This window comes from Brachionichthys hirsutus, chromosome 3 (assembly GCF_040956055.1).
Source record: "Brachionichthys hirsutus isolate HB-005 chromosome 3, CSIRO-AGI_Bhir_v1, whole genome shotgun sequence".
In the NCBI taxonomy this organism is placed as follows: Eukaryota; Metazoa; Chordata; class Actinopteri; order Lophiiformes; family Brachionichthyidae; genus Brachionichthys; species Brachionichthys hirsutus.
The window spans coordinates 8,728,587-8,739,761 of record NC_090899.1 but is presented as its reverse complement, the minus strand read 5'-3'; the positions used below and the strand labels follow the sequence as shown (position 1 = coordinate 8,739,761).

Here is an 11,175-nt window from a genome sequence, read left to right as displayed (position 1 = left end):
CCACAACCAAACCGACATAATCGATCGATGCCGGATCCTCGTGGATTTGCTGAGCTGGGGGGGGATGACAGTTTGTGAGAATGGAAGCAGACAGGCGGTCCTGAGCAGTTCCAGACGGTGCCAACCGGACCGAGTGGCTGTGGTAGCCAAAGCCAACAAGCTCTGTCTGCCGACCAGGCGAGAAGGAAATAACACACCGCTCTGTCTCTGCAGCCGCACACGGACAAGGCTCATATTTACCACTGCAGTTATGTTTACTAATGAAGTAGTTATGCACTTGCATTTTTGTTTCACTAATACTGAACGTGTACTTAATGAGGAACTGTTCTGTTTCAACAGCAAGCAGGGACAACAGCCGGGGACGGGGCAGAATAGCACATACAAAGCGTTACACCGAAGTGCCATCTATAAATGAGAACAGAACATGCAGAATTGCTCCAATGGCTCCTACTCAGCCCCCCCCCCACACACACACACACACACACACTCTGGTACCTCATGACATCATCTCTGGGCTAAAATACAGACACCGGAGTTGCTGTTATTAAGCAGGCCTCCAGTCAACAGCGTTCTGAAATGTTACCAAAATTACTTTATTAGAAATTGCTGCAACTCTGCCGGAAATAAAAGCCGTAGTACAAACATAAATATTTGACCAAATGTTTCCCTTTTACACATCTCAGCATACCGATCAGTGAACCGTTGAGCTTCTGCTGAGGCTCAATCCAGGCAAAGAGTGAGTGACTTCCTTCTTTATTGAAAACAGGTTCTACATTACATACGATATTAAGCCCTGTTACGGGCTTACGCTATGCAGCATGCAATGAGCAGGACACACGTCAGAATCAAAGTCATTTTGAAATGCATTAACACAAAAAGGCACTTAAATATTACATCTTGTAATCTGAAAACAGTGATCGGAATATTCTGGTTATAATCTACAATGCAGTTAAAAGGTTAAACCTTCATTTACAATACTCTAGGGAAGGCAGAGAGAGAGAGGACGTCTGAAAAAACAGCAAAAGATAACTTTGTTTTTTAGGATTGCACACAGATTCAAAATATTTTTGGCTGCGTGTACTCATTCATATTGAAACTGAGGTAACCACTACGCAATACAAGTACTGTACCACCATCACAACCGTCAACATACTATGGAATTCAGTACCATTTAACAACAATTAGTCATTCGTGAAATGTGGAATTAAATTAAATGACTCAATGACACACTGAAACATTCTGGGAATTATGGCACGTGTGAGTCCACAGGCGGTGTGTATTTGTGTGTCGGTTAACCACACAGATTCAGGTGTAAATGGTTGTGTACAAGGCCAAACGCAGTCAGACATGGCGAAGCAGAGCACCAGAGAGAAGTCATCATCGGTCAGAGTAGAGGAGGAAGAGCTGTGGTCAGACTGGTGGTCCAGTAGGACTCTCTGGGTAAAAGGTGCAATGATTAGCATACAGCCTAGCAGCCATAAGGAAGCCCTGTTACGACCTCTCGGGTGCGTCATGCGTGTCTTATCTAACGCTCACACTGGGGCTCATAAGGAGGGATCTCCTCCTTGCCCCCCCCCCCCAGCACCAAAACATTTCAGCTAATCAGGGGGACTCCAGACCTGGCCAATCAGAGACGTCTGACATCACAGGGAATTCAACTTCAATGTCTGCGGTACTGGGAAAGTGCCAGGTTCTGCAGCGAGAAAAACAAACAAACAATACTGGAGTTCCTAAGATCATATCACAGCCACAGCAGGCTGAAGGCAAGTAGTTGGGCCTATAAAAGAAATGAACTTCCTGGAGACAAAACCACTATCAAGCAGACTAAATATAATCCATGTCAAAATACCTGTAGTATTTATTACACTACGTAACCCCAGTTAAAACACCATGAACACGATAACTGCAGCCACCAAACGTCAGTAAGTTATGAAACGCATTTCCTTCATTATATCCTTTTTCTATTTTTGGCCGAGTTCACGAGGCAGAAAACCAGTTTAAAGAGCGTTTGTGCTCAGCTGAAATCCCGGTCTGGAAAGATGACAGGAGCAAGAAGGGTCCAAAGGTAGAGCCCAAGGCCCAGCCAGCCGGAGCTCATCTTCACCCACACAGCCGGCATGCTGCTCTGCATGGCCTGGGTGGTGGTGTCCGGTCTGAGGAATGGCACAGGGACGGGAGGCATTTAGTCACAGTAACTCATAGGACATAGTGCAATATACCCTATTTTCTATTGATATATACGTTGCAATAATATTTTGCATTCTGTGCTTTGACTGTGTGTCTTTATGCGTGCAGCGCTTCGGAATTTCATTCTGTTATTATCTGCGACGTTAATACAGAATGTCAATAAAAGGAGTGGTTCAATCTGACATTTTCACGGATTTGACAGCGTTCACCTGGAGTGAGATGCCCTCTGGTGGTGATTTTAGAGATCTACATGTTGATTTCAAAAATGCTGTCCGTTCAAATAAACCAATGAGCTCACATACCGGATCACGCCATGTGCACATTTCATATTTTTTAAATAGATATTACTTACTGGTACCAGTTGGTGAGAGTCATCATAATGTAGAGAGAAGCCAGACAGAGATGAAAGTGGAAGAAGGAGTAGTTGTAAGTGACTCCTTCCTCCTCGTTGTCTACGGCCCTGCGTATGCCATCCTCCCCCACTACACCCTCCACAGCCGGTCCGCCGCCTTCCTCCGTCTGCATGAGCTTATTTACCTGGGCATGACTGGATGAGCGGATACTAGGGAAGACAAAGCCAGTTTCACTAATGTGAAAAAAGCAGAACACAAAATGGAGTGTGTTTTTCCCCACTGCTGGATCTACCTGGCGTAGAGGGTGCAGAAGAGAAAAATGATCAGGCCGACAACGCCCTGAGCATCCCACCACTGCACTGCTGCGTGGGGGCCATCACTAGGTGTAGGAGTGGTGCTGACATTTGCCACGAGACTCAACAGGCTGGGGTTACACTTCCGATCTGAACCACCAGAGCACACACAGACACTTCATTATACTCAATTAAGTACTACCGGTATACGAAAAACACATCGATGATATGATTGTGTGACTTCTCTGTTCCTACTTGTTCTGTAGTTTAAAGCATGTCACTGAAATCGTTGATGTTATTTGGCAGCATATTATTGTAGTTTTTGGGTATATATTAAAGATGGAGAATTAGTAATGTAGTAAATGTACTATAATATGTAGTAAGAAAAAAAGGTTTAAATAAATTCAGAAATTAACAAAACAAATGAAAAAGAATAATCCCCAGTGTGTGTTTAAATGTTTGTCCCATGTGTAAGGTGCTGTTGCAACAAACTTACCCATTATTGCCATTCATTTGGGGGGACAGAAAAAAATCCTCCAGTATTTCACGGAATCTTACAAGTGTGATAAAAATACTACAGGAAACTTATATTGAAATAAAATAGTATTTGTATAGTTATAAATAAGTAAGTTAGCAACAGAGTATAGACTAATTTATGGACTAGGAGCGTGACAAGAGACTCACTTGGATTGTTGGTCATTGCAGACCAAGTGACATACATGGTGTAGAGGGAGATGAGTGAAGCTTGGAGCAAACCGGAGTGCGGCTGAGCTTCCTGCAACATAAAAAAGACACGTACACCGGCCAAATGAACCAACCACGAAAGACAAGAGGTCTGAAATAACACGTCTATCGAAACGGAAACAGCGTCCACACTGATATTTTCACGCCGTTTCCTCAAACTGAATAAATAATTAATATGTTTTTGTGCCACTGCTTATTCGAGGCATGACTCGGCATTAACATAAATGCACAATGACCCGCTTTTATTACGAGGCCTGCTGTATTAACTGGGGAAGAAGGGGCAGAATATTTGCCTCTGAGTATTGCTTCTGAGCAGCGCTCCATTTATCCACCCTAAACAACCATTGAAATTGTTGTTCTGTTTAAAAACTATTTGTATGAAAGGAAAGACATAACAAGACAAAGATTATACATTAGTATTGACTCGGGCTTCTACCTGAATCTTGGGCAGGATGGAGACGATGGAGATGACGATGCAGAAGATAAGGTTGAGACTGATGAAGACCTTGTGCTCCGTGCAGTCATCAGGCTGTGTGTAGTAAACGTAGAAAAGCACCACAGCAGTGATAGCCAGGGCATAATAGAGGAAGGTGAAAGTCAGCAGGCCTGGAAATAATATCAACATACATTAGACACGTATATTAATGTGGCACAACAGCTCTATTTAACATATTGAAATATTGTGTGAGGTGTATAATTTATGAATGGGAAAATACTATGTAATTCAGCGTGGAACGGCTGCTTTCAGCTGAAGGATCTACCTGCGAACCAGCATTTGTTGTCATTATTTTCTGCATTTTCCACCCACACTTTGTTCCAAGAGTGGGCAAAGTCGATGAGAAGAATGAGTTGAATTAGAATGAAGATAAAGGATCCCACAGCTCCGAAGTAAAACCACACTGTGAAGTGGAAAGGAAACGGACACAGCTGAGAAGAGTTTCCCCAAAACCGGCCCGGAAAAGTTAGTCCTCTTTTCTTTAGTCTCTGAACCACAAAGTTAAAATCTGTCTGCTCAAGAAAAGGACAAGTATATTATAATTTGCTTGTAATTCAACAGAGAGTTAGTACCCGTGTGAAATGTTCCATCAGGGATGAAAAAAGATCCAACTGTAATCCCAACCAGGATCAGAAACTTAAAGAACCAGAACCTGAAAAAGAAACCATCTTCTGTGAAATTACAATATGGATGCTTTCAATTATTAGTTCATGCTTCATCTCCATCATGCGTCTTTTCTTCTCTCCGCCATCCTTACCACTCGCTTTCGTTGGACCCGTCACTTATTATAAAGAATATTCACAGATACAGCCAAAATCACGGAACGAGCGACGTGCGCTTGGAGCGCTCGGCCATCGAGCGCCAGCACCTGGAAGTTGCTCGCGTCTCTAAGCAAAATATTACTCGCAGGCTGGCTCGTCTCTCGGAATACTCGTACGTCGTGGTATTACTGTACTTTGTTACTAAAGATTTATTTTTCTGATTTTTCTGTGCTCCATAAGCACAGAATGTACAGAAAGAAACCTCCCCCCCCTCCATTCCAGAAAGCATGCTTTCATATATAATCAAAATGAACACGCACCCATTTTGAATAGCTGCACGTGGGTCTTTGCTGCTGCGAACACCAATCATGATGGCAAAGAACAGAAAAAAGAAGCAGGTCATGGCGAAGCACATGCGATACACAGACTTGTAGCCCACGATGACGTCACAGTTAACACCAAGCACGGGAGCTCCTCCCTTGCAAAATCCTGGGATCTACAAAAAAGCAGAAAGTCCAAAAAAAACCACAACTGCAATAACTTTAAATATTATAATTGTGAGAGCAAGTAATAAAACTTTGTGGAAAGTGACTAACATTAACAAAACATAAGGTGTACAGTGAACACAGTAATGTAATCAACAATCTGTGAAGCTTTTAAGTGATCCAATTTTTCTGCTTAAAGTTCACTGTAGGGCATCAAAAACCCCACCAATCAGATATTAGTGTAATCCCACAGGCACGTGGAAATCCTAACCTGGCACAACAAACGCGTAGTACGTCACAAGAGATCTTACTTTACGGAGCTCCGTCTCCATTCCAGGGAGGATCATGATGACAGACACCATTGTCCCCAGCAGCAGGAAGAAGGAGAAGAGCAGCCGTGTGATGGTGGAGTTGTTGGAGGAAGGACAGCAACAACACAGAAGACATGGTGCTGACCCACACAGACAGGACGCCTGTGGGCGATGGTTAGAAAAATAAAGCCATGCAAGAAGGCAAAAAAAGCATCAGCAGCACATCTGACCCAAATACTAAACTCAAAGTGAAATAAACAACGCGGGCCTGCTCGTTATGCAGGTCCGTGTTTGTCGTTTGGGACGTGTAAACAAAGAGTAAAGTAAACAGACTCCACGATCCGAATTAGTCCGGTTATTTCAATCGATTACTGAACCAGCTTCCTTTACATTTGTAACGTCAGATAGTGTCACCTACTAACTACATTATAAGGCCAATTGATTAGTCTCGGACGTTTAATCAAGTAGATGTTATGAAGTTAGCAATAGCTCCAGTAGTTTAGCCCGTAGCTTTAGGGGCTAAGCTACAACAATGTAGCTAACACCTTCCGCTAGTATCCAATAAATACTCATTAGATACTTACGCAGCTAGCTAAAGAGCACAAGGCCAAACAAGCGCCCATGTTGACGATGAAATGCTGAAATGAATGCTCGAAGACCGTCTACTACCGCAGAGGACTTCCGTCTCACTCTGAAAACACCAAGAGCGGAAGTGTTTGGTCTGTTTTCCAAAATAAATGTCCCTACTTCTGCCTCAAATGACATACATTTCAAAATAAAGCCTAATTATCTGTCAAAAAAAAGCATGTTTAGACCAAAATAGCTTCTGCGCAGTGTCGTAGTAGCACATTTCAGATAGTTTGGAACGACCATACTATACAGCTATTTGTCTAATATTGAGTAGCTCAATTGATGAGTTTTGGAAAGAAAACCACCGATTGCTCTGCAGCTTATACTATCCATAAAGGTTAAGAGGAAAACAAAACAATTTCACTTTAAGGTTTGTGTTTCTTCGCTTTCGTTCAGAAAAAATAGTTTGACAATAAACAAATGCATGTAAATAAACTGTCTGAAAACATATCCGGCGTTCTTGCGCCCCCTGGTGTGCTGCTATATGCGCAGCTAATAACAGGTCTCTTACAGCTCCGTTGCAAGATTACATAATAATAATTACCAAAACACAAAGAAAAGCAACGCAAACGCACAGTAACCGGAAACTGCGGTCTTTTCTCTTTCCGGTCTGAGCCTCTGAGGCTCGTGGACTCCTCCCCCAAACACAACGCACAGTCTCTCTTTACGTTTCAGCTCTTCCTGATTGGTGAATTTGGACCTATGAAATTAAAGTTATTTCATGACGTAAACACCTATGGCAGATTATGGCGCGAAGTCGTAGGCGCATTCACACAAACCAGAGAAGAAGAACTCAGCGGAGGTCCGTTCTTCAAAGAGAAGCACTTGACGGTGAGAACAATGGCTTTTATGCAAATGTCGATATAGAGAGTATTTCTAGGTCGATTAAACCTGTTCTGCTCCACTGCAGTCAGTTTTAGATATTTAAAACAATTAATCGATACTGCTGCCGCCTCGGACGTTCAACTGTACATTCGGGTATAAATATTATTAAAATCATTCCCGACTGTATCTGAAGCGTTATCGATCCTTCCTACGCTGTCGCTTCAAGATTTGGTGAATTATTAGGCAACACTGTTTGGATTAAAGCTTTGTTTTCTGTCGTGTTTATGTCACCATGTGCGCGGAAAGGCGACCGTGTGTTCCGCGCATGCAGCTAAATCTATCGATTGACCTCAGGAACTTCTGTTTGATTGTTGGTCATCATTTTTTAAAAACAGTTTTTTTAATTTTAACTTGTAAATTTGAACGGAAGTCAATATTTGCAGTGTGTTAAGATGATCCTGCATTACGGCGTTATTACAGTCGTTTTCCCATCGCGCAGAAATATGCGTGTGTAGATTATTGATCAATAACTCGCGTCGCGGCCCTACCATTCTTTACCGTGTACAGTGGTACCTCGACTTACGAATGTCCCTACATACGAAATTTTCAGGTTACGAGGTTTCTGAATGGGAAAATATTGCCTCTTGTTACGGAAGCATTTCAGGATACGAGGTGAACTCTGGGAGCGGCGAATAGCGCTATTCGCCGCTCCCAGAGTTCCCCGAACGTAAACAAACTTGTAGCTGCTCTGCCATTGGCTATCGCCTAAAATCTGCCCGGCAACCCATTGCGTATGCGTGTATCCCGGCATGCTACGTGTATCCCGGCATGCTACGTGTTCGTGTGTATGCAGCGAGAGAGAGAGAGAACCCACGTTATTCGCAATGGACCCCAAAACAGGAGAAAAGAAGAGGAAGAGACTTTTTCTGGCCATAGAAACAAAGAAAGAGATAATAGAACGGTACGAAAAGGGGATGCGTTTGAGCGATCTCGCAAAAGAATATGGCCGTAATACATCAACGATCAGCACGATAATAAAACAAAAGGAAGCCCTAAAAGCTACGGTTCCTTCCAAAGGCCTCTCTGTAATTTCCAAGAGGCGGTCAGCAGTGAACGACGAGATGGAGAGGTTGCTACTCATGTGGATAAAAGACAAAGAGATCGCGGGTGACACAGTGACGGAGGCCATAATTTGCGCAAAAGCAATCGCCATTTTTACCGACATAGCGAAGGAGGACACAGGCGAAGGAAATTCGGCACAAGGACCACACCCGGAGTTTAAGGCATCGCGTGGGTGGTTCGAGAAGTTTAAAAGGAGGACTGGACTTCACTCTGTTGTTCGCCATGGCGAGGCATCCAGCGCCGACCACGAAGCGGCCGCCGAATTTGTGCAAAAATTCACACAATTGATGATCGACGAAGACTACGGTGCACAGCAAGTTTTTAATTGTGATGAGACGGGCCTTTTTTGGAAGAAGATGCCACGCCACGCAAAAGCAGACGTCATTGGATCAGTACTTTAAGAAACGCGACGCAGGAAACACCGCAAAGGACCAGTAAACACAGAGGACAAAAAATAACAGCTAAACGGTAAAATAAGATTTTTATTATTTTCTTTATTCTTTGGATTTTTTACATGATGTGCCTCTCGTTTTATGTTTATTGTGCGGTAATCTAATTTTAACATGCATTTGTTTCATGTTCTGATGTGCTTTTATGTTTCAATAAAAAAATATCATACTTTTGCGGGGCTTGGAACGGATTACTGCATTTACATTCAAAATGCGTCTCTACTTACGATATTTTCACGTTACGAGCTTAGTCCCGGAACGGATTAAATTCGTAAGCTGAGGTACCACTGTACATCGTACTGATGGTAGATTATGTAACAGCAGAATGATCAGCCATACACGTGCTGCTTTGTTTATTCATAAATGCATGCAGGTGTAGAAACGTGTAAAGTTATTGCAGCATTCTTTGGCTCTTTTTGTACTGCTTGATAGTATCTTTTTATGTTTTCTTTTAGTACTAAAGAGCCAATCATTCTGCTAAAATGGACAACTGGGACGGTAAGTGTAAACTACGCAAATGCTATAGTTACAATGTGAAGATGATTAGTCTTAGTATTCAAGAGTACATTTATTTAATTACTTACTTATGTATTCATTAATTTTTTTATTACGCTTAGACCTATAAACGTTTGTAGACATCAACAGCTTTAAGGAAATAAATGCAACCCACAGCAAAACAGTCAACTCAATTATTATCTAGCTCTAAACTCTTTGTACTTCCCTTCGTTCAAACGTGATCATGAAGCAAGTGTTATTGATCCCTTCAGGTCTCTAACAGGGCACTGACCAGAAAATGGTGGCAGGAAACTGGTTCAACCTTTAATTGTCCTCAGTTTGATCATGAATTTAGAGGAACGCTACCTCGATGATTGTAATGATTTAATTTGTCATTTCATCAGGTAAAATGGAAATTATTGGTGTTTTGCTAAATGTTTTGATCTGTCCTATTTTTACCATCACGCGTGACATCCAGCATCAATAATGTCCTGTTTTACAGACATCCAAGTGAAGGAGTTGAACAAGAGCCCATTAGGACAAGCATTCGAGGTCATCCTGAGTCCCCCAGCCTGTGATATCAAGGGTGAAATTCCGTTATCCCCCGTGAAGAAAAGGGAAACATCGTTGGACGGCATTAGGAAGAAACTGGATGCTGCAGAGGAGAAGCGCAAGGTGTCCGTTTTTTTTTCATTTCTCAGTTGACCTATCGCCTTTGGATTCATGTTCTGTTAAACTTACTGCAAATCTTTGCTTTTGTCATTTTGCCAGAGTCAGGAGGTCGAAGCGCAGAAACAGTTCGCTGAGAAACGAGAGCACGTGAAGGAGGTCATTCAGAAGGCAGTCGACAGCAGCGACAACTTCAGAAAGATGACGGAGCAGAAGCTCAATCAGAAAATGGAGGGGTACAAAGAGAAGCACTCTGCACAGATGGAAGCGCTCACTGAGAAATTCAGAGCAAGGGTAACTCCTGTCCTCGTGTGGGTAGTGTTGAAATAACGCAAACTGCTGCATGCTGATGATTCTGTTTTTAAATCACCGACAGGACAAGAAGCTCGAAGAGGCAAAGAAGAAATAGAGGCAATGAAAGAAAGGGAGATACATCTCCAAAGACGAGGCGTACTGTTTCAACAGGTATTTTCAAGGTTTCATCAGTTGCCTCTTGTTTGTTCTGATTTCTTGTGACTGCACTGTACTTAGTTTAATAATGCCGTACCTGTTTGTTTCCAAAGACGCATTTTACACTGATAATGTTCAAATGTGTCATGCAGTACTGTTTGATAACACAACGCTGGCATATGTATCAGAGACTGGACTTTAAACTGTATCCACCATTAAACGATTTTTGCTATATGATGTGTGTTCAGTCTGTTTCGTGAGTTTTGAAAATTGAATAAATTATCATTTTTGAAGATCGCCAAGGGATTCTGGACGCATCTGAACAGGTCGACACAGGGAACAGCCTGCGCTGACACCATTTTAATAGACTTATTTATTATAGTTGTCCTTTATAAACCAATTTAAAGTAAAATAAAAAGTATTTCCATGAGTTTTGACGGGTCTGAGACAGAAACAAATGCCTAACGGGAGTGTGTTTGACAGCAGCAGAGAGTGGGTGGGACGAGCGGGTAGTCCGTAGCTGTGATTGGTCAAAATATTGTAGGCGGGCGGGAGAGGGCATATGGTCCCACATTATTGGACTATCGCTGACGAAGAGCAGCAGCTCGTGTGCTGATAGGCTAAGAGGCCCGCCCGTCAAAGCAGCACCATCCTTCCCGCAGACGCGCCGTGAGAGGAGCCACCGGGCGCTGCGCTTCTTCTTGCCAGTTCATCTTCCGCACCCATTAAAAATGTTCGGCCTATTTGTCCTGTTTTACACGTTAAATCGTTCTTTGACTGCTACGCTTCAGACTCAAGAGTGATCCTTCCATCAGCAGGTATGTCCTTTATTTTATTTTATTTTTAATTTGTCGCAACAGATCTGGCTGCTGACGGAATCCGCCCGGACACGCCTCGCTAAACAA

General features: G+C 42.8%; 2 protein-coding genes across 2 annotated transcripts; one reads left to right on the top strand and one right to left on the bottom strand.

The window, feature by feature from the left end:
* Nucleotides 1–585: 585 nt before the first annotated feature.
* On the bottom strand, nt 586–6,255 carry serinc2l (serine incorporator 2, like). The gene is made up of 10 exons (XM_068755796.1): nt 6,215–6,255; nt 5,631–5,792; nt 5,155–5,330; nt 4,646–4,725; nt 4,339–4,476; nt 4,014–4,183; nt 3,518–3,608; nt 2,833–2,983; nt 2,540–2,749; nt 586–2,153 (listed from the first exon to the last, which is right to left on the bottom strand). The coding sequence occupies exons 1-10, from the start codon at nt 6,251–6,253 to the stop codon at nt 2,015–2,017; spliced, it is 1,356 nt and encodes a 451-aa protein (XP_068611897.1). The 5' UTR covers nt 6,254–6,255; the 3' UTR covers nt 586–2,014.
* Nucleotides 6,256–9,637: 3,382 nt separating this feature from the next.
* On the top strand, nt 9,638–10,441 carry stmn1b (stathmin 1b). The gene is made up of 3 exons (XM_068756866.1): nt 9,638–9,826; nt 9,923–10,114; nt 10,197–10,441. The coding sequence occupies exons 1-3, from the start codon at nt 9,638–9,640 to the stop codon at nt 10,227–10,229; spliced, it is 414 nt and encodes a 137-aa protein (XP_068612967.1). The 3' UTR covers nt 10,230–10,441.
* The last annotated feature ends 734 nt before the right edge of the window (nt 10,442–11,175 follow it).